Source organism: Dromiciops gliroides, chromosome 3, assembly GCF_019393635.1.
Source record: "Dromiciops gliroides isolate mDroGli1 chromosome 3, mDroGli1.pri, whole genome shotgun sequence".
Taxonomy (NCBI): Eukaryota; Metazoa; Chordata; class Mammalia; order Microbiotheria; family Microbiotheriidae; genus Dromiciops; species Dromiciops gliroides.
Window position 1 is genome coordinate 656,440,395 of NC_057863.1, and position 21,900 is coordinate 656,462,294.

General features: G+C 48.3%; 1 protein-coding gene across 5 annotated transcripts; it reads left to right on the forward strand.

The window, feature by feature from the left end:
- Positions 1 to 1,016: 1,016 nt before the first annotated feature.
- On the forward strand, positions 1,017 to 14,479 carry LOC122750819 (zinc finger protein 883-like). Of its 5 annotated transcripts, XM_043997639.1 has the most exons (7): positions 1,115 to 1,233; positions 1,643 to 1,755; positions 4,787 to 4,960; positions 10,089 to 10,215; positions 11,090 to 11,185; positions 12,585 to 12,759; positions 13,189 to 14,479. In XM_043997639.1, exons 3-7 carry the CDS (start codon positions 4,946 to 4,948, stop codon positions 14,420 to 14,422), a joined length of 1,647 nt encoding a protein of 548 aa, XP_043853574.1. In that variant the 5' UTR covers positions 1,115 to 1,233; positions 1,643 to 1,755; positions 4,787 to 4,945; the 3' UTR covers positions 14,423 to 14,479. The 5 variants fall into 5 exon arrangements, with proteins under 5 accessions (XP_043853575.1, XP_043853573.1, XP_043853576.1 ...); XM_043997640.1 differs by lacking the exons at positions 1,115 to 1,233; positions 1,643 to 1,755 and adding an exon at positions 1,017 to 1,111; XM_043997638.1 differs by lacking the exon at positions 1,643 to 1,755 and having other exon boundaries at positions 1,054 to 1,145.
- The last annotated feature ends 7,421 nt before the right edge of the window (positions 14,480 to 21,900 follow it).

Here is a 21,900-nt window from a genome sequence, read left to right on the forward strand (position 1 = left end):
TTCAAATCCGGCCTCAGACACTTAACACTTACTAGCTGTGTGACCCTGGGCAAGTCACTTAACCCCAATCGCCTCACCAAAAAAAAAAAAAAAACATAAATAAAATGCAAATAAAACCACCATTCAGGAAGAGGTTCACAGGCTTCACCAGCCTGACCGCCGAGGGGCACAAGTCACACAAAGGGTTGCTTCTGGCGCAGTATTGGGGAGGATTCTTTATGCCCCTACATGTCCTATTGTCAGATTGGGGGCCGGGGGCGGGGGGAGGGGGTCAGTCTCGTGCATCGTTGACCCCGCCAGCACCACTGGCTTCTTCTCCAAGGACCTTTTATACCTAAGTTGATCTTGGCTTCCCAGACTGTTTGCACTTCTGCCTCTGCTACTGAATGCGGAGGAGTTGTGGGTGTATCTAGCCTGGGATCCGGCTCTAAGTCCGGAGGGGAGGAAGGATGCGGTGTGATCAGCCCCATTGTTCTAGTCCGGGCCGTCCAGTCCAAAGTCACTGTCCCAAGCCTGGCCTTAGCACTCTGTGCCTAGCCCCGTGCTGGGGTCAGAGAAAGGAAAATACAACCTCACGGTGCCCACTATAGCCGGGCTAAGGAATTAACTTAGGGGCATAATTAACCCAGGGATAATTAACATAGTGTGATGCTTAAAATTTTAAACAACCCAATAGGAAGGACCCCTATGCCCTCTCCCTCCTCACCTCCGCCTCCCCTGTGCTGACTAACCTCGTCCAAGTTTGTACTTATTTACTTTACATTCGGCCTGTGCGTGTTTTATACATACTGGCTCTGTCCTCTACCTCAATGGTCACTCCTTTTGAACAGGGATCGAGGGCTGGAACCGAGTTCGGATTCTGCCCTAGACACTAGCTAGCTGTATAATTTCGGGCAAAACTTGGCCTGCCTCGGGTTCTCGTGAAAGTCTCTAGCCTACATCTCCCAGAAGTCGCTGTGAGTCCAGCCTCTTCTTCCGGTAGCTGGGGAGGTGCGGTGGGCGAAGCTGGGGAGTCGGGGCAGGTGACAAAGACCAAGTTCCGATCCATCGGCCGGAAGAGGAAGCAGGCAATCAGCCCTCTGGGAAATGTAGTGCGGAGTCTCTTGGACCAGTGAGTACGCATGCCCAGCAACGCCTGGGCCTGGGTGAGTTGCTAAGCCTGGTGGGCAGGTGTTGATTCTTTTCCGTCACCCCCACCCCACGGTGCCGCGAAACTGAGGCCACTCCGGGCAGGTGCGATCCCGCGCGCGGTTCCGATGCACCTCCTTCCCCTGGCTCCAGCCCCGCCGAGTCCTAATTCCTTGGTACACCCCCTCCCCACCATTCCTGCCTCTCCCCTTGATGCCCCCGCCTAGGGCTAGTCTGATCAGTGCGGGTCATCAGCCCTGCTCCCCTCCGCCCCGGCGGCCCTGAAGCCCAGAGGCCAGCCACTGTCTGGACGGGCCGAGGGGGGCGGGTCCTTCTGCCGGGGAGACCCTCTCCCATCCCCTTCCCCAACTTGGACCCTGCCCCTTCCTAGCACCGCCCAGGGTTCATCTCAGCATTCCTGCAGCGCCCCAATAGTGCTTCACACGTGTTGTCCTGGTGGGGGGGGGGATCATCCTGAAACTGACTCCCAGCCTCCTCCCTTCTCACCACAAAGCTACTAAGTATCTGAGGAAGGATTTGCACTCGGGTCTTCTGGACTTCAAGCCCAGCTCAAAACCACAAAACAAAACAGCCCAGGGTGGCATGCATTGATCGCACAAGCATGAAGTAAGTGCTTGTCACCTACCTAGCTGAGTTGCTTTTGCAGAGAATGCAAAGATAAAAACCAAACAGACCCTGCCCTTGAGAAGCTGCCAATGTACCGGGGTGAATCAGCTGGGAAGACAGACAAGCACATGACAGCTACTCTAATTTGGGGGGGGGGGGGATGCAGAGGACACTGACAATGGAGAGATCACTGGCAAGTTCATCCTTGAAAGGATGGGCAGCCATAAGTAGGGATGTGCAGTGAGCCTGGGAAGGTCAGCTAGAGTGAAGTAGTAAAGGACCCCAAGTACTAGTGGAGGACTGAGCAGCTGGGAGCCAGGAAAGGTTTCTTGAGTAGGCGGCTCAGGCCAGTATGCCTGTGCTTTGGGAATAGCATCTTGGAAGCTGTGTGGGGGCTGGGGTGCAAAAGATAGAAGCTGGAGGTAGGGAAGCTGTTTCAATAATCCAGGGGACAAGTGATAAGGGCATGAATGGCTGGTGTCGCTGCCTGTGGCCTGGAGTCAGACCCAAATCCAAATCTATCCTCAGACACTTCCTGGCTGTGTGATCCTGGGTAAGCCCCTGTGATCGCTGTCTACCTCAGTTTCTTCAGCTGTAAAATAAGAACAATAACTTTACCTACCTTAAAGAGTTGTTGTGAGGAACAAATGACATCATATTTGTATAGCACATAGTAGGTGCTATAGAAATGCTAGCTACCACTGTTATTCCTAATTTCATGTGTGATTTTCATGTGAGTCGAGAGGAAGTAGGTGATGCAAGAAAGGCTACACAGCTTAATGGGCTGGGGCTGGGGGCTGAGGGAAGGGAGAGGATTGAGGGTGACTGAAGGGGTGGTTGTGGTTCCCCCCACAGAAATAGAAATGTTAGGAAGAAGAGAGTTGGAGTTCTGTTTTCGACATTTGAAGTTTACTTTCAGATTTATGGATAGATTATTAGTTATATATGAAGGCATATCTATAGTCAATTCTATATACATATTACAGAGGTAGTTTACCAGGACATGTGGTTGGAAGTGCCATTGGCCAGATGGTGTTGTAAGAATGGAATTCTGGAGAGAGACTGAGGTTGGGTCTGGAAATCTGGGAGTCTCCTGCAGAGAGATGATGGGTGAACCTGAGGGAGCTGAGGAGGTCAGGAAGAAAGGTATGGGGTCACTTATTTAGACCTGGGTGGCATTCCAGAGGCCTCTGAGGCACAGAGGTTAAGTGACTTGCCCACGTAAGCAGCTGAGACTGGATTTGAACCTGGGTCTCTCTTACCCCAAGTCCAAAGAGAGAAGGGAGGCCAGACAGTGGACATGGATGAGAATCCAGCAGAGGAGACTGAGAAATGACTAGACAGGAAACAAAAGAACTCAAAGAGAAGAGAGGATCCGGGAGGAGGAGCTAATCAAGAGTCTATTGGTTTTAGCCATTGAGAGATCTTTGGTAACTTTGGAATGAATAGTTTCAGTTGAGTGATGAGGTTGGAAACTGGACTGCTATTAAAGCTTAACACCACACCAGACTTTGGGAACAGCCTGTATATCTTAGAAACGAGACCTTTATCAGAGAAGCTTGCTTCAAAGATTCCACCCCATCGCTGCCTCCCATTTTACTGCTTTGCTTCATTGGTTTTGTTTGTGCAAAAACCTTTTAGTTTTATGTAAAGTTGTCCACTTTATAATCTGTGATCCTCTCCCTTGTTTAATCATGAATTTACTACCTCTGTAATATGCATATATACTTGACTATAGATATGCCTTCATATATAATATAATTAATAATCTATCCATAAATCTGAAAGATAATTTCCTTGTCCCTCTAATTTTTAATGATGTGACCTTTTATGTCCAAATTTTGTACCCATTTAAAGTTAATCTTAGGGCAGCTAGGTGGCTCAGTAGATAAAGCACCAGCCCTGGATTCAGGAGGACCTGAGTTCAAATCCGGCCTCAGACACTTGATACTTATTAGCTGTGTGACCCTGGGCAAGTCACTTAACCCTTATTGCCCTGCAAAAAACAAACAAACAGAAAATAAAGTTAATCTTGATATGTGGTATAAGGTGTTGGTCTAAATCTAATTTCTGCCAGACTTCTGTTCATTTTTCACTGTAGTTTTTTTTTTTTTTTCCAAATAGTGAGTTCTTCTCCCAGTACCTCAGGTCTTTGGGACTGTTGAGAATGATGCTAATGTGTTTTGTTTGCTTGTGAATGTGTATAACTAATCTTCTCCACATCCTCTCTCTCTCTCTCTCTCTCTGAGTACCAAATCATTTTGATGATCACTAACATTTCACCTGCAAAAAAGCAAAAAAATTGTTTCCTCCTTGCCTCTGCTTATTCTCTCAATTTCTTTTTCTTCTCCTATTCCTATAACCACAATTTCTAGCACTGTATCAATCCAATCCAATAAACAATTATAAAGTACCTACTATGTGCCAGGCACCATGCTAAGCCCTGGGGATACCATTAATAAAAAGAAAGTCAGTCTTTACCCTCAAGGAGCTTAGTATCTAATGCCTCCCACACCCAGAAAAATACACAAAAGGAGGCAGGAAGGGAAGGGGGGAGGAGTGGGGTTGAAACTTGGCAGGTCAGCAGGTGCAGAGTGGAGTGAGCCAGAAAGTCCAGTTTCCACATCAAATAGCGGTGGTGATAATGGACATCCTTCCTTTGCCCCTGATCTTATTGGAAAGGACTCTAGTTTATCCCTATGAGATGTAATGCTGGGTCTTGGTTTTTGATAGATACTATTTACATGATGATGGCAATAATGACCAATGTTTATTTGGTTTTTTAATATTTATTAGTTATTTAGTCGCAGACTTTAAGGTTTGTAAAGCACTTTACATCTGTTAACTCATTTGCTAATTAAATTCCTTCTTAAGGAGAGGTCTGTTAATACCACGTTTTCTAGTGTTTTTAACGGGACTGGGTGTTGCATTTTGTTGGAAAGGTCAGCGATTTTGTTTCGCAGGTTTCTTTGTATTGACTCACCTTTGTACACTGGTAATAGGGACTTTTCTTCCATCTCTCTGTGTCTAGCTTCAACATGACCTTGTGCAGAACTGATTGAGGGCTGCCTGCTGCAGTGCGTTGAGCCCAGTGTCTCTGTGAATTCAAGACATTAAAAATGAAGAAGTGACTTGATTGGTTCCTCCTTTTCCCTTCAGCTCCTGTGTTTGGTGGCCAGGGCCTCTGCCGATGAGTAACCATGTGGTAAGTCAAGCCAGCATCCACATGAGGGGAATGAACAGGAGAGAGTCCGCACCCAAGGGGGGAGGCTGCCATCCTCCAAATCTGGGAGCAGGGTGGGGAAGGGGCTGGGACAGCCCCCAAGATGGCTTCTTCACTGCTCCCTTGGTACAGTGAACGTCCCACCTCTGACAAGGTGTCAGGGATGCTGCCTCCTTGGGGGAGGCGGAGGAGCAGTCGATGGGCCAGGATGGTGATTGATGGCCAGCATGGTTATTAATCTAGATATCTCTCATATACACGTGAATGGAGGTGGTTTGTAACAGGCAATCCCAGATCATTTGCTTTCCCGGGAGGAAGGATGGCGCAGGCGGAGAACACTAACAACAGTAAATAGCTAAGGTTTAGGTGCCTGGCGCTATGCTAAGTACTTTCCAAATATGATCTCATTTGATCCTCACAACAACCCTGAGAGGCAGGTGTTATCGTTGTCCTCACTCTACAGAAGAGGAACCTGAGGCAGGCAGAGGCTCAGTGACTTGCCCAGGGTCACGCAGTGTCTGAGGCTGGATTTGAAACAGCTTGCTGAGAAGTGCAGGGTCCTGGAGACCCCAGTACAGCTGGTGCCCCAGAAGGGCCGGCTTCCTCCTGACCCCTGTGACTGGGTGGGGAGGTTCGGCATCCAGCCCTGGTGCTTCCCCCGAGCTGTGCAGGTGAGTGAGCGGCTCCTGTTGGGTTCAGACCTATCTCTGTGCTGTGCCTTCTGATCCAAAGTTGGAGGGCCGGGATGCAGAGGCAGAGCTGGATGGGACCTCACACATCACCGGGACCAAGTCAGAGTTTTATCCAAGAGGAGAAGGAGGCCCTCAGTGGGCGAGTCACTGTTAAAAAGTAGGAGTATCGATTTATAGCCAGGAAGCACCTCAGGCATCTCCTCCACCCCACCGCACCCCTGTTTTACAGAGGAAGAAACCGAGGCCAGAGACACCCCATAACTTGTCTAAGGCCACACGGGTTGTAAGTGGGAGTGCCAGGATTTGAACCCAGCTCTTCTCACTTGCTGGACACACCCTCAGTCTTGGTCAGAGAATTCAGGTCCACTGCGTGCCTAGGACAGGGCAGGATGTTTTGCCTCTTTTGTCCGTGGTGCCTCTGGTGCTCAGCACAGTGCCTGCCACATAGCAGGCGAGGAATATATGCTTGCTGACTGGCTGGCCGGCTCTTCTCCTGGGGTCTTGGGACGTTCCCCTGTCCTGGTTCTCCTCCTCCTCCCCCTCAGCCTCTCCTGCTGGATCGCCATCCCTGGCCTGGCTGTCCCCTGCCCTCTGCCCTGGGCCCTCTTCTCCCCGCCATGGGCGGTCTTATCCGCTCCCTGGCTTCTGTCACCATCTCTCCCCCTCCTCCCTCCTGACCTCTAGTCTGGCATCTCCAGTTTCTAACTGGCTGGAGGTCCTGTAGACTCGTCTTATCTAAAACAGAATCCGTTCTCTTTCCCCTTTGTTGTCAATAGCACCACTGCACCCCGCCCAGCCCCCCCCCTCCAGCCGCCGCCCTCCCACCACTGTCCTCCCAGGCCCTGGATTCCCAAGCAAGGTGCAATTCTCAACTCTTCACAATGTCTTCCATCTGTCCCCCCTCCCCCATCCAGTCTAGACCCTCATCTCCTCACACCTGCTGCTCCAGGACCCTGCCTCCCCTCAGCTGCCAAACTGATCTTCCCCAAGCTCAGGTCTGGCCGTGTCAGCCACCCCTCACCCTCTAAACTCCTGTGGCTCTCAATCACCTCCAGGATCGGTCTGGTTTGTGACGCCCTTCCCTACCTGGACCCCTCTCCCTTCCCATCCATCTTACTGTCCCCCCACCACACATTCTGAGATCCTTCATGGTGTCCCCTGCCCTAGACCCTCCACCTCCAACTCCAGGCATTTTCCCTGGCTGTTCCCCCTCATCCCCCCCCCCCATCTCCTGGCTTTCTTTAAGCTGAAATCCCATTTTTTCCAAGAAGCCTTTCTCCATCCCCCTTAATTCTAGTGTCTCATCTCCTATATATCTTGTCTGGGTCTTGTACATCCATACGTGGCTGTTGGTGTCTTCCCCATTAGACTGTGAGTTCCTTGAGGGCAGGGACCATCAGTTGTTTTTCTTTATATCAAAAGTGCTCAGTGCAGAACCCGCACATAGTAGGTATTTCACGAATGCTTGCTGACTGAAGAAAGCGAGCGAGATCTTTTAAGGAAATGGCTGATTGTCACTCCCTGCTTGCAGATTTTCTGAGCCCCAGCCTCTGTACACAGCCTTCGAGCAAGCTGGACTTATTAAGTGCCGACTGTATGCCGAGCACTTCCAGTACCATCCTTGTCTTTGCCGTGCCCTGCAGGGCTGAACTCAGTGCTGAGCCTATGAGGGGAGAGAAGGGCATGTGTGCCGTAGACAGCTGGAGAGGGGAGCCTGGAGGGAGCGTGGAGTGGGGAAGCAAATCTGCAGAGATGGTAGCTGAGTGCAGACTCCTGGAGGGAGGAGAGGGAATGGACCGAGTCTTGGGTACTGCCATGATGAGTGTGTGTGTGTGTGTGTGTGTGTGTGTGTGTGTGTGTGTGTGACATGAATGACAGTCCAGCTAAGGAGACCGAGAAGGAGAACTGGGAGACTCCTAGAGGGAGGAGGGTGTCCAGGAGGAGAGAGAGGTCCACAGCATCAGAGGCCACAGAGAGGTCAAGGATGAGGATCAAGGAGAGGCCCTTGGATCTGGCCAGGAGGAGATCACCAGTAACTCTGGAAGGCATGGCTTCAGGTGAGTGACGGGAAGTCGGACTGCAGAGGCCTCTGAAGAGAGTGAGTCAAGGAGGTGCAGAGAGAGCTGCGAAGATGGCAGCTCCCCCAAGCAAAGGTTCTGTTAGGCTCCCAGAGACAACCCTGGTTTTAAGTGTATACTTATTTATGGCAGCTGAGAGGGGAGAAGGTTGGAAGATGGCGGGGCCACCTCACAGAGCAAAAGCCCTTCAAATAAAGACTGACCAGATGAATGAATAATGAACAAAGATTCACTGATGATGGAGCCGAGCATCCCAGGGCATCCCAGGAGGCTGAAGGGGAAAGGATAAAAGCCAACAGAAGGAGCCAGCCTAGCTCTGTGGAGGTTTTTGTGACAAATGAGACTCCACAGAAAGTGCACAGTGCCCCACGTCCTGGCTGGGGGACCCTGGGCAAGGAGCAGTCTGCTCAGCTGCTGTTCTGTTCTCTAGAGATGACAGCCCTGTCAGCCTCATTGTGAGGACCCTAGTGACAGCCCTCTGGGAGCCCTAGAGCCCAGTGCAAGTGGGGGTGTGGTAGCCAGGCTGGCTTGGGCAGGTCCTCTCAGTGGGCTCTGCCGGAGTCTGGCCAGAATGTCTGTGCATGTGCTGACCTGCGGGCAGAGGGCCGAGGATCTGCTTGGGGCTGCTGTAGTCGACTTGCTTCAGTTTCTGAGAAATGGGGCTGTCGTGGGGAAATTAGGAGAGCTTGGGCTTTGGTTAGTCATGCAGAGTGATGACCTTAACCATTCTAGTTGGGGTGAAGCCTTGTCTCACATATGTGTGGCCTGAGATTCAGGGGTCTGAAGGCAGGGTCTGGTGGGGCAAAGAGCCAGAGCCACAGGACCAATAAGTTGGGAGTCAGGGCCATGCCACCCAGCCTCAGTTTTGTCATCAGTAAAATGGGGGTGATAAATTCTTGTACCACCTGGCCAGCAGGTTTGCTATGAGGAGAGCAGTAAAGGTCTGAGGCTGTGAGGCCCACAGGATCCCAGCTTTAGACCAGGTCTTTAGGCACTCTGAAGGCCATAGAGAGGTGAACGAGCACGTCCACAGTCACAAGGAACAGAGGCATGGCTTGATTTCACACCTTCTGACCCCCAGCCAGATGCTACTTCTAATCCGGGGATGAGGTGTGTGGCAGTGAATGTGTTTGAGTGTGTATAAGTGGTTTGTGTGTGTAAGTGTGCAAGTGTATATGTGTGTTTGTGTGTATGAGTGGCTGTGCGTATGTGTATAAGTGAATGTGTTTGAGTGTGTATGTTTTTTGTGTGTGTATAAGTATGCAAGTGTATATATGTGTATAAGTGAGTGAATGTGTTTGAGTGTGTATAAGTGAGTGCCTAAGTGTGTGTGTGCATATACATGTGTGTGAATGTGTGTGAGTGTGTATAAATGTGTGTAGGTTGTCAGTTATTGTTTTTATTGACAGTTTCCTAAAGAAAAAAACAGATCAGACAAATTATTTTTATAATGTCTCCTACAGGAAAAACCAGATCAGAGACAAGAAAAACATAGTACCAGTTTGTCTCAAGAAGAAGCGAGCATGAATCATGCGGAGACCCTTTTCAAAGAAGGAGCTCAAAGACTCCCTCTTTCTAAGGGTCTATAAGGTTTCTTTGCTCACTGGTTACAAGGTGTTATTGATTGATTTCATTTAGCATGATACAAATCAATCCAGAAGCAAATACTGTAACAAGAATGGATGTAATGCAAAGCAGTTTTAACAATTTCAGTTCTAACAAGTATGTAGCAAATACAGAAACACTATGATAAGATTACGTGATTCCAAAAAGGAGTTTGGCAAGGATGATGCCCAGATGTCCCAAGATAGGGACTATCCTGGGGAAAGGAGTCAGCAGATAGAGACTTATCTGCTAGCTCTCTGGGTTCAGTTTGGAGCTCAGTCAGAGGGCATTTTGCTCCTATTAATCCAGGCTTTCCTAAAATACTTTTGGATAATAAGGCAGATCCATCAAATCCAGGTGGTCCATACATTCTTATTAACAAGGTGAATGTGTGAGGGTGTATATAAATGTTTGTGTGTGTATAAGTGAGTGACTCATTGTGGGAGTGAATGTGGGAGTGTGAGAGTGAATGTGTGTGAGTGTGTGTATAAGTGAGTGAATGTGAGTGTACAAGTGTGTGTGCACACACTCAAGCCTGTGTATTGTTTGTGCACCTGACTCAGAGGCTCTCCCAGACCAAGGCCTAGTAGGTGGTCAGCAGAGATTTGACCTGAACACCGAGGGCCGCCCTACCTCGTGAGCATCAGGCCCCGACATCACCGAGCGTTACCGACCCCTCCCCAGGCCTCTCCAGCCGTGGTCCCTGGGACAGCCCAGGTGCTTTGGGTTTTTCAGAGATCGGTGAGATTCAGGGATGTGGCCGTGGACTTCACGCCAGAGGAGTGGGGATGCCTGGCCCCATCTCAGAAGGAGCTGTACAGGGATGTGATGCTGGAGAACTATTGGAACCTGGCCTGTCTGGGTAAGTGAGCATGACCGCCCGCTCTGGCTTGGGAGCTGTGTCTTGGAGAGACCCTTTTTTCTGCCCTAGGAAATTGTGGGTCCTGCTGTTGGGGGTGCAGAGACCTGAGAGTGCTCATCTGGGAAGCCTTCCACCTGGCCCCAGCCTGCCTTACAGCCTCACCGGCCCTCACTTTCCCTCCTCTATGTACCCTGCCATCCCAGCAGCCTGGCCTTCTCTCTGCTGTGCACACGTGCCGCTCCATCTCCCATCTCCATGCCTTTGCACTGGCTGTCCCCCATGCCTGGCATGCCCTCCTTCCTCAGCTCTGCCTCAGGGATTCCCACTCTTCCTTCAAATGAAGCCTTTCCTGATTCCCTCCCTTCCTCCCAAGCTGCCTGGGATTGAACTCCTTTGTACATGTTTGTATGGGTTCACTTTTTATTTATTCTTAGGACATTTTCATATGTACCTGCTGTCTCCCTGTTAGGACTTTGTCCTCCTGTCTCCAGCACCTCACCCCGGGCCTGGAGCCGAGCTGTGGGTGATTCCAGCTCCCTCTTCTGGGCTGAAAAGGCCTTTCAACAATTCACAATTTCTAATCCCCCTGAGGCGTTATGCATAATGAATAATCATTCAGTTATGATTCCAGCAAAGGAAAGCTGTTCCTGCTTCCCTCCCTCTCCTCCTTCTTCCTTGGGAAGTTGGTGCTGTTATTATTCCCATTTTACAAATGGGGAAACTGAGGTAAGCAGAGGTGCAGTGACTAGCCCAGGGTCACACAGCTGGTCAGTGTCTGAGGCTAGATTTGAACCCGGGTCTTTAGACTCCAGCTCAGCACTCTGTGCCCCATTCCCAGCAGGTTCCTTAGCACTTTCTCATTTTCATTGGGCAGGACTTGCCATTTCCAAACCTGCTGTGATCTGTCAGCTGGAGCAAGGGGCAGCACCATGGATGCCCGAGGGAGACGCCCCAGGACACTATTGTCTTGGTGAGTGAATGATGCCTGGCTGCTGGGAGGCCCCCTCAGCACCAGCCCCATGTTGGGTAGGGGGCTGGCTTCAGAGCCCTGAGGCCTGGGAAGAGGGAGGAAGAGGAGGAGAGGAGGGGGGAGGAAAAGAAAAGGGATTGGAGGAAGAGAAAGAGAGGGAGGAGAAGGAGGAGAGGAGGGGGGAGGAAAAGAAAAGGGATAGGAGGAAGAGAAGGAGAGAGAGGAGAAGGAGGGGAACAGGAGGAGGGGAGGACATTCCCTAGCTGTGTGGCCCCGAATGAGTCACTTCTGTTTGCCTCAGTTTTCTTTATCTGTAATCACACTTACCCCAGGCTTGTTGGGAGGATAAAACAAGACAATATATGTAAAGTGCTTTGCAAACCGTAAAGCCCCATAGAATGCTAGCTGTTAGCTGATGGAAATCGGCTTGCTACTTACATACTTCCAGCTTTGGTGAGGTCGCTTAGGGAAGCAAGGCAACAAGATCCTTGGGATCCTTAGGATGAGACGGAGGAGATTCTGGGTCAAAATCTATTTCTTGTTAGTTGTATGACCACAGGAACTCACAAATTCCCTTAGCACCTTAGTTTCCTCATTTGGAAAATAATCACTACACTCCCACTCTGACCTCACAAAGTTGAGGGGATCAATAGCAAAGCTTTTGATAATCTCTAAGCATTAATTGGTACAGCTTATTGGCCTGTCCATTTTCTTTCTTTCTTCTTTTTTTTTTTTTTAGTGAGGCAATTGGGGTTAAGTGACTTGCCCAGGGTCACACAACTAGTAAGTGTTAAGTGTCTGAGGCCGGATTTGAACTCAGGTACTCCTGACTCCAGGGCCGGGGCTCTATCCACTGCACCACCTAGCTGCCCCGGCCTGTTCATTTTCTTAAACAAAAAACGTTGAGATGATTTATTGTATAATTGCTACACTTGGTCACAAAGAAAACAGTCAGGTTAGAAAGTCAGGAGGGTCCAGAGCCAGGAACTAAGTGAAGTGTCTTCAGGGTGGCCGGTCGTCTGTCAGGCGGGAGTCTGGTGGCCCCGTCTGTGCAGCAGAGACGAGTGTTGGATCAGGCGGTGGAGCTGACGCAGACCTCTGCAGGTTCAGGTGTGACCAAGGGCCTGGCATTTCCTCTCAGGTCTGTTGTCCACTGGAGTCAGCACAGTCAGGCCGTTTGGAAATCTGTCTCATCTTCTTCCTCTTGTATTCCAGCTGACACATTGGCCTCTCCCTCTCCTTGGTCCCTGGGGGGGAGTGAAGTTGACAAGATGTTGCTGTGACTAAGAGCCTGTGCCCACTAAATTGTAGCCGTTTCTTTTTTCATTCTAGAGAGGCTGTGTCAGGTCTAAATGAATATAGCAAGTGGGTAAAATTTTATATTTAAATATCTTTTCAGATTGGGAATTGAGGCCTGGAATCACACACTCTGCTCCAGAGTTGGACGTTTCCATGGAACTGTCATTGCAGAAAAGTCTCAGAAGGAAGGATGTCTTCATCTCCAACTTGGGAGAATCCCAGGAATGTGATGCTAGGCCAGGGAAGCAGCTGAGCAGGGAAGAGAAACAGTCTCGGTGAGTAAAAAGCACCCGATGAGGACAGCAAACCTAGAGGAAGCTTCCCTGCAGGACCAGTCTTTTCCAAACAGAAGATGTAATTGCTACTTACACACAAAGAGTTTCAGCAGATGGTAAGGAGTGTGGTTAATATTTCAGTTCCGCGCTAAAGCTTTTTACCTCTCATAGATCATACCCTGAAGGGACACACTATGAATATGGAGAATAGTGAAGAATCTTCAGAAAGAACCCAGATATTAATTACTAGAAGTCACTTGATACCCCAGAACAAGAAATCCCCCAACGTACCATATGATAAATGTCTGAAGGCTCTCCCCCAAGGCATAGAACCTATTGTACGGTAGATGATTCATGTAGGAGGACCTAATGAACCAATAAATGTGGCAAAGCTTTTACTCACTGCCCATCTCTTCCTTCCCATCACAGATCTTGTCTTGGGGAGAAGGATTATGAATGTCATGAATGTGGTAATGTCTTTCCTCGGAGGGCAGCCTTAACTCGGCACCTGAGGATTCATACTGGAGAGAAGCCTTATGAATGTCGTGAATGTGGAAAGGCCTTCCGTGTGAGTGGCATGCTTACTATACATAAGAGGATTCACACTGGAGAGAAGCCTTATAAGTGTAGTGAGTGTGGGAAAGCTTTCCGTGTGAGTGAACATCTTGCCCAACATCAGATACTTCACACTGGAGAGAAGCCTTATAAATGTCATGAATGTGAGAAGGCCTTCTACCGGAGCACAGAGCTTACTCGACATCAGAGAATTCACACTGGAGAGAAACCTTATGAATGCAATGAATGTGGAGGGACCTTCCGCTGGAGGGCAGCTCTCACTCAACATCAGACAATTCACACTGGAGAGAAACCTTATGAATGCCATGACTGTGGCAAGGCCTTCAGGCGGAGCACAGATTTTACTCGTCATCAGAGGATTCACACTGGAGAAAAGCCTTATGAATGCCTTAATTGTGGAAGGGCCTTTAGCAGGGGTACAGAGCTTACTCGACACCAGACAATTCATACTGGAGAGAAACCTTATGAATGCAATGAATGTGGGAAGACTTTCCGCTGGAGGGCAGCTCTCACTCAACATCAGACAATTCACACTGGAGAGAAACCATATGAATGTCATGAATGTGGAAAGGTCTTCCGCCTGAAGATACAGTTTTCCCGACATAAGCGAATCCATACTGGAGAGAAGCCTTATGAATGTGATGACTGTGGAAAGACCTTCCGCCGGAGGTCACAGCTTACTCAACATCAGAGAATTCACACTGGAGAAAAACCTTATAAATGTCATGAATGTGGGAAGGCCTTTTGCTGGCGAACAGAACTTACTCGACATCAGAGAATTCATACAGGAGAGAAACCTTATGAATGTCGTGAATGTGGGAAGGCCTTTCGTGAGAGTGGGACCCTTACTGTTCACCAGAGAATTCACACTGGAGAGAAACCTTACAAATGTAATGAATGTGGGAAGGCTTTCTGTGTGAGTGGAAAGCTTACCCGGCACCAGAGAATTCATACTGGAGAGAAACCTTATGAGTGTCATGAATGCCACAAGGCTTTTCCCCAAAGGGAAGAACTTATTCGACATCAGAGAATTCATACTGCAGAGAAAACATATCAATTAATCAGTCAATCAGCAAGCATTTATTAATCACTTTCTATGTTCCAGGTACTGTGCTAGGTGCCAAGGATACAAATTCCAAATAAAAGTCAGGGAATTCCAGCTCAGTCCAACAAATATTTATTTTTAGGGTTTTATTGTGTGCCAGACATTCTGCTAGTTGCTAGGAACACAGACTCGACAATTTAACCCCTCCTTCCCTTAAGGAGCTTGGGAAGCAATGTCAACCTCTGACAAACTAAGAAAATTCTAGATAGAAACCCGAGGAATGTGGGAAGGCATTTTGCCCAAGCACAGTAACTCCCCAGAGACGCTTGCCAGATCTCATGGCCTTTTCTCCATCCTCACCCTTCTTGACCTCTCTCCTGCATTTCCCACTGTCCATCACCTTTTCCTCTTGGTGACTCCCTCCTTTCTAGGTTTTTGTGACCCTGCTTTTCCTTCTAGCTGTCTTCATTGTTCTTTCTCAGTCTCCTTTGCTGGTTCCTCAGTCTGGGTCATTCGCACCAACTGGCTGCCCCTCAAGGCTTTGTCCTGGATCCTCTTCTCCTTTCTCTTGATGGTCTCTTCAGCTCCTGTGGGTTCTGTTATCATCTCTACACAGTTGATTCCCACATTTATATATCCAGCTCTGGGCTCTTTCCTGAGCAGCAGTCCCCCATCCCCACTGCCTATGGGATGTCTCAAACCAGATATCCTGTAGGCACCTGAAACGCAGCATGTCCAAAGCTGAACTCATTTCCACCCACCCCCTTTCCCCAACTCCTCTCTTTGCTGAACTTCTTTATTACTGTCCAGGACCACACTACCCTCCCAGACACTGAGGCTTGTATCTTGGGTCATCTTCAGCTCCTTACTCACCCCACATATCCAGATTACTACCAAGACTTGCCCTTTCTACCTTCCCAACATCTCTCCCCTGTGGCCCCGGCTCTGGTTCAAGCCCTCATCACCTCACACCTAGACTATTGCAGTAGCTGCTGGTGGGTCTGCCTTGGGTCCCAAGTCTCTCTCCACTCTAGCCTATCCTCCAAACAGCTGCTGGAATGATTTTCCTAGAGTGTAGGACTCACTATGCCTGCCCCCTACTCAGTGGCTCCCTGTCGCTTCCTGTGCAAATATAAGATCTGCTTGGCTTTTGAAGCCCTTCACAACTTGTCTCCTTCTACTTTTCCTTACTTCTTATACTTTACTTCTGGGTTGTTGTTTCCCCCCCCCCCCCCCCCGGGGCAATGAGGATTAAGTGACTTGCCCAGGGTCACACAGCTAGTAAGTGTCAAGTGTCTGAGGCCGGATTTGAACTCAGGTCCTGCTGACTCCAGGGCCGGTGCTCTATCCACTGCGCCACCTAGCTGCCCCTATACTTCTTACTGCATTCACTATAATCCAGCACCACTGGCCTGCTTCTGATGTCCCTAGTCTGAGCCTTTGCAATGGCTTTGTGCATGCTGGGAAGGCTCTCCCTCCTCACCTGCCCCTCTCAGTTTCCCAGGCTTCTTTCGAGACTCCACATTCACTGTCTTCTTATTTATTTATTTTATTTTTATTTTTAATTTTAATTTTTTACTGTCTTCTTTATTAGAGTGTGAACCTCCTGAGGGTAGGGACTGTTTGCCCTTATGTACATCCCCAGCATATAACACAGTGTTTGGCTTAACAAATGTTTGGTGATCTTAGATAATCCATATTTTTGTTTTGTTTTGTTTTGTTTTTGTTTTGTTTTTGCAGGGCAATGAGGGTTAAGTGACTTGCCCAGGGTCACACAGCTAGTAAGTGTTAAGTGTCTGAGGCCGGATTTGAACTCAGGTACTCCTGAATCCAGGGCCGGTGCTTTATCCACTGCGCCACTGAGCTGCCCGAATATAACATATTAAAGTATTGACCGCGTGTCTCCCTGACTTCCTACTAGTCATGGTCTTTCAGGCCTAAACAATGACATACCCAGTATATTGAGCCCAGAGGTTGAGGAGAAGACGCGTGGAGAGTAAAAGAGTTCAAGCCCCTTGTGGCCTAGTCTTTTTATCCTCTTTTTGGGAGAGACTGGGGACCATTGGTGAGCATCATTCAACTCCATTGATTGACATGACTTGGGGGGTGGTCTAGACATCAATTTCCAACCATCTAGGTGTTTCTTCCCCTGGCTAATTAGAAGAATCAATCTGCATTCCTTTTGTTAAGGTGCGGGAGCAGGTTTCTGGTGTGAGGGGGAGAAAGTAGCAAAAATTAATGTCTAGGGGGCAGCTAGGGTGCAGTGGATAAAGCACTAGCCCTGGATTCAGGAGGACCTGAGTTCATATCAGGCCTCAGACACTTGACACTTACTAGCTGTATGACCTTGGACGAGTTACTTAACCCTCATTGCCCAACCAAAAAATTTTAAAAAACAAAACCTAATGTCTGAATTTCTCCTAGAAATCCATTATTAATACGTATTTTCTCACAGTGGGTGGCCTCCCCTTTTGAAGGAAGTTCCTTAAAGGGTGGACAGGGGTTCCTTAAAGGGTCTGCTGTTGTAGTTTTGTCTCCAGTACTTGACACATTTTTGGCTCATGGTAAGCACTTAAAGAATGCCTTTTTAAAAATTCATTCATTCATTGGTTCATTTATGTCATTCATTCACTTATTCATATGGGTTACCAGGAAGCTACCACCTCCTAGTACCCACTGTCTCTGGAAGGGCCACCAAAATTGCTAGGAAGACTCCACCTAAGAGGCATCAGGGGCCTGGGGAAGACCTGGGTTCAGGTGCTATCTCACAAACCACCCCCACCCTAAGAACTCTAAACTGGGGGAGGAATCCTCCCCCACAGCCCCCCATTGGGGATATTGGCTCTTCTTGCCTCTGTATCTGTGTTTAGGGAGAAGCAGTCAAGGAGAGAGCGGAAGCCTTCACTTTCACCCCACCTGGCCCCTTCCTCTCCCACTGGTCTAATCATAGTTTTGCTTTTTTTTTTCTTTTTTCCTCTTCATGCAGTGAATTTCAGGTCAAATTGAAGAATTTAAGTGGGCCCAGCCACCTCAGCCTTCCATTTCCAGCTGTCATACATTTGCACAATCTCTGCCCTTTTGACTCTTTCTAGTCTCAATTATACCTTCTCTGATTTCTTCCCCTGCCTCCACCACCCCTTATCTTTCCCATCAAACAAACATTTATTTCTAATCCTCTTACTAATTTTATTTTTTTGTTTGGAGCTTCACAAACCCAATAAAAGGAAGATTTTCCCAGCCTGTTCACTGTGGGTGAACCATGGGACCTTCCATCTCTCAATGCAGCAGCAAGGAGAGCCTATTGCAGCCTGGCCAGGTTTTTTTGTTTTTTTGTTTTTGTGAAGAAATTGGGGTTAAGTGACTTGCCCAGGGTCACACAGCTAGTAAGTGTTAAGTGTCTGAGTCTGGATTTGAATTCAGGTCCTCCTGACTCCAGGACTGGTGCTATATCCATTACGCCACCTAGCTGCCCCCTGGCCAGTTTTAAAGAGACAGCTGATGGGAAGAGGCTCCCCCTGCCCACATAGTAGGAGAAAGAGCCAGGAGGGAAGCAGGCAAGTGCAGAGCAAGGCCATAACCAGCATCCCAGGGAATGTGTTTCACGGTCTGAGATCCTGATTTGTTAACACCCTCTCCTTCAGCTCTCTCTGTATTCACTGCCTTGCACACATAGAAATATTACCAGTGATAGTTTATCTCTCCCATCGGGCACCCTGTCTTGTGCATAGGGTGCAGTGAATAAGTGAGGAGGAAGATGGGGTGGGGGTTGAGCCCCTGGGGGCCCACAGCCCCTGCCAGCATTTGTTTTTACTTCCTAGTTCAGCTCCCAGGCCTCTGTCCTTCTCAAGGGCAGAGGAGTGTACCAAGGTGGGTAATGACCTTGAGGGTCTCGAGAGTCAGGGCCCACCAGACCAGGGGGAGTGTCCCATGTGTCCTCAGAAGAATCACCTTTCTGTCTTGTGCACAGTCCGTAATCCAAGAACTGGGGCTTATGGACTTGGACCTAGCAAGGGTTCTAGAAATCAGCATCGACATTTTCTAGAAGAGGGTTAAGTGACATTAACAAGGTAAATCAGAGAACCTCATCTGATTCATCCCCTTTATGCTACAGATGAAGAAACTGAGGCCCATGTAGGGGAAGGGACCTGCCGAAGGTCATGGAGGTCACACAGCAACAGAGCCAGGTCCGTGAGTCCAAAGGTAGCTCCCTCTCCAGGATAATACGTGATCTCCCCCATGAGAGGAGATGAGGTCATGAGAAATAGTCATGGGGGGGGGCAGCTAGGTGGCGCAGTGGATAAAGCGCCGGCCCTGGATTCAGGAGGACCTGAGTTCCATTTTTTAAGACAGCTATTCAGAGCCTACTTAGTAGATCACACAGTGTCATCTATCTTTTACAGAAAAAGCAACTGAGGTTCAGAAATTGAGAGGGAAACAATGTGCCCAGGGTCACACCAATAGTAAGTTGGAAGGACCTGGGACATCAACAGCTACTCAAATATCTTAACAAACAAATGAACGTCAGGCCAAGAGGCCAGAGCATTGCACCACTTCTAATGAAATTTAGTAGACATACCTGGCCAGTCATACAGTAATGTTAAACACACATACATGTGTGTATGTAGACATACATACACATATGTATATACATATCTATCTATCTATCTTTAAGGTTTAAAGACAATATTTGTGAAGTGCTTTCAAAATGCTATCATGGGGGGGTGGCTAGGTGGCACAGTGGATAAAGCACCGGCCCTGGATTCAGGAGTTCCTGAGTTCAAATCCGGCCTCAGGCACTTGACACTTACTAGCTGTGTGACCTTGGGCAAGTCACTTAACCCCCACTGCCCCACCAAAAAAAAAAAAAAAAAGCTATCATGGGCAGCTAGGTGGCACAGTGGATAAAGCAATGGCCCTGGATTCAGGAGGACCTAAGTTCAAATCCGACCTCAGACATTTGACACTTGCTAGCTGTGTGACCCTGGGCAAGTCACTTAACCCTCATTTTTCTGCCTCCCCCCCAAGTTTTAAAAAATAGAGTTTTAAAAAGAAAAGAGGGGCACTTAGGTGGTACAGTGGATAAAGTACCAGCCCTGGATTCAGGAGGACTTGAGTTCAAATCCAGCCTCAGACACTTAACACTCAGTAGCTGTGTGATCCTGGGCAAGTCACTTAACCCTCACTGCCTTGCAAAAAACCCCAAAATGCCAAAAAAAAAAAAAAAAAAGAAAAGAAAAGAAAAGAAGGTTCTTTAAAGTTAAGTGACTATGTATGCTATTGATGTTTTTTTTTTCACTTTGCATTATTTTGGGGTTTTTTTTTGGGGGGGGGTTAGTGAGGCAATTGGGGTTAAGTGACTTGCCTAGGGTCACACAGCTAGTAAGTATTAAGTGTCTGAGGCCGGATTTGAACTCAGGTACTCCTGACTCCAGGGCCGGTGCTCTATCCACTGAGCCACCTAGCTGCCCCACTTTGCATTATTTTGAAAAGAACTTTCCATACTTGTGAGTGTTAACTGCATCGTAATATTCCTTAACATCATATTATGATTTAACTATTCCCCTATTGTTAGCTATATTTTGATTGCTTTTTAAAAAGTTTTTTTTTTTTTTTGCAATTACTGAGTATCTCAGGGTGGGGGAGAGATAGAGATACACACACACAGACAGAGAGAGAAGAACAAGGGAAGGAGAAAGAAAGGGAGCGTTCTCTCTTTCTTGCCATTGTTGTTTTTGGTGCTATTTTCAGGGTGTCTCACCAGTGACCAATGTAATGAATACAAATGTCAGCTCATTTCTGGCATTTCTCTTGCACACACCTAAATGCTCATACTCCAGAAGGTTCCTCCACCCAGACTGAACATGTAATTGGTTTGAATCATGGTTGCCAACTTGACAGCTATGGGGTGGTTCCTCTGAGTTGTTTTGAGTTGTTGAGAAAATAAACAATTTTTGTTCCCATGGGTAGCACACATGGTTCTTTCCATATGCAGAGCAGACACCATAACTGCTGAGGGGAAGAGAAGAGGGCTTTCTGGCCCCGCTGAAACCCAGAGAGTTTCCCGAGCCACGGACTCACGAGGGAGGAAGAAGAGGGAGGATGGTCATCCTGAGTGGGCAGCGCTTCTGGCTCGTTGATGATCCTCTTTGACGCTGCTCCCTTTCCAGCAGCAATTGCTGCACTGAGTTGTTATTTCCAGAGTTGGAGAGAGGAGCGCAGCTGAGAAGACGGCTGTGGAGGAGACAGAAGCCTGACCGGGGCCTTCCTCCAGACCTAGCAAGGAATTCTGAGCCACTCACCAGGCAGGGCTGCGGAGTCTAAGACAGGAGTTCCGGAGCTGAAGGGGCTAAACAGATGCTCAAGGCATCTCAAGGTGTCCCAGGTGCTGCACCAAGTGCCAGGTTTACAAGGACAAAAGTGACGCGCCTGCCCAGTAGTTTGCATTCCAATGGAGGAGACAACATGAATACACACAAAGTACAAACAGCAGTGGGAAATGACTATAGTGTGGATGGGGGTTGGGGGGGGTGGAGAAGGCAGTTAGCAGCTGGGGAGATTAGGAGAAGTTTCATGTAGAAAGCGGCATTGGAACTCAGTCTGGAAGGAAAGGAAAAGGGAAGGCGTCTGCATTCCAGGCATAGCAGACAGCCAGTGCAAAGGAGAGAGGGATTTTGGGACAGCCAGATCACAGACTGCAAGGAGAGGGGGTATAAGTAATGTATACAAAGACTGGAAGCTTCGGGAGGGCTAAAGCTGTGGAAAGTTTTAAATGACAGAGGTTGGATGGTTTATTCTAGAGTCAATAGGGGGCCACTGGAGTTTGTTGCCCAGGGTGTTAGAATCAGATCTACACTTGGCAACCAAGTCCTTCAGCACTGAGTGAATTTGCCTGGAAGTGGCCAGAGAGCTCAGCTTAGTTCCACAATGCTCCAGTGGTGGGGAGAGGGTCTGGCCAGAGTAGACTGCTGGTGGAGGTTCTGGTTATCCCTATTATGCTTAGATTCATCTGCATCAGTTCATTTAAACTTTCCACTATTTCTGATTTCCTCATTTCTTACTACACAATGTCTGAAGTGATTTATTTTTTTTTGCTGGGCAATGAGGGTTAAGTGACTTGCCCAGGGTCACCCAGCTAGTAAGTGTCAAGTGTCTGAGGCTGGATTTGAACTCAGGTCCTCCTGAATCCAGGGCTGGTGCTTTATCTACTTCACCATCTCACTGCCCCTCTGAAGTGAAATTTAAGAAAAAGGTAAACTGAAGTATGTTTCTTTCAGCAAAATGATATTTTATTATCAGGCCCAGTAACCCGAGAATAAGTTGGGTCAATGGCTGGAAGCGTAGCTGAGGTGAGGGAAACAATAGTATTGGTTGGAAGTTGGAAACATGGAGCTAAGGACAACCCTCTCCTCTCCTTCCTGTGACTAAGAAATGTCCATTGTCTGATTCTACTTGAAACCAAAGGTAAGAGCCCAGACTTCTTTGGACAGCAAACCAGACATCTTTGAAGGGTAGCTTGCCTG

Coding starts and splice junctions, on each gene's coding strand:
- LOC122750819 (XM_043997640.1), top strand. Junction 10,216..11,089: donor TTGGAACCTGGCCTGTCTGG/GTAAGTGAGCAT, acceptor TTCATTGGGCAG/GACTTGCCATTTCCAAACCT. Junction 11,186..12,584: donor CCCAGGACACTATTGTCTTG/GTGAGTGAATGA, acceptor ATATCTTTTCAG/ATTGGGAATTGAGGCCTGGA.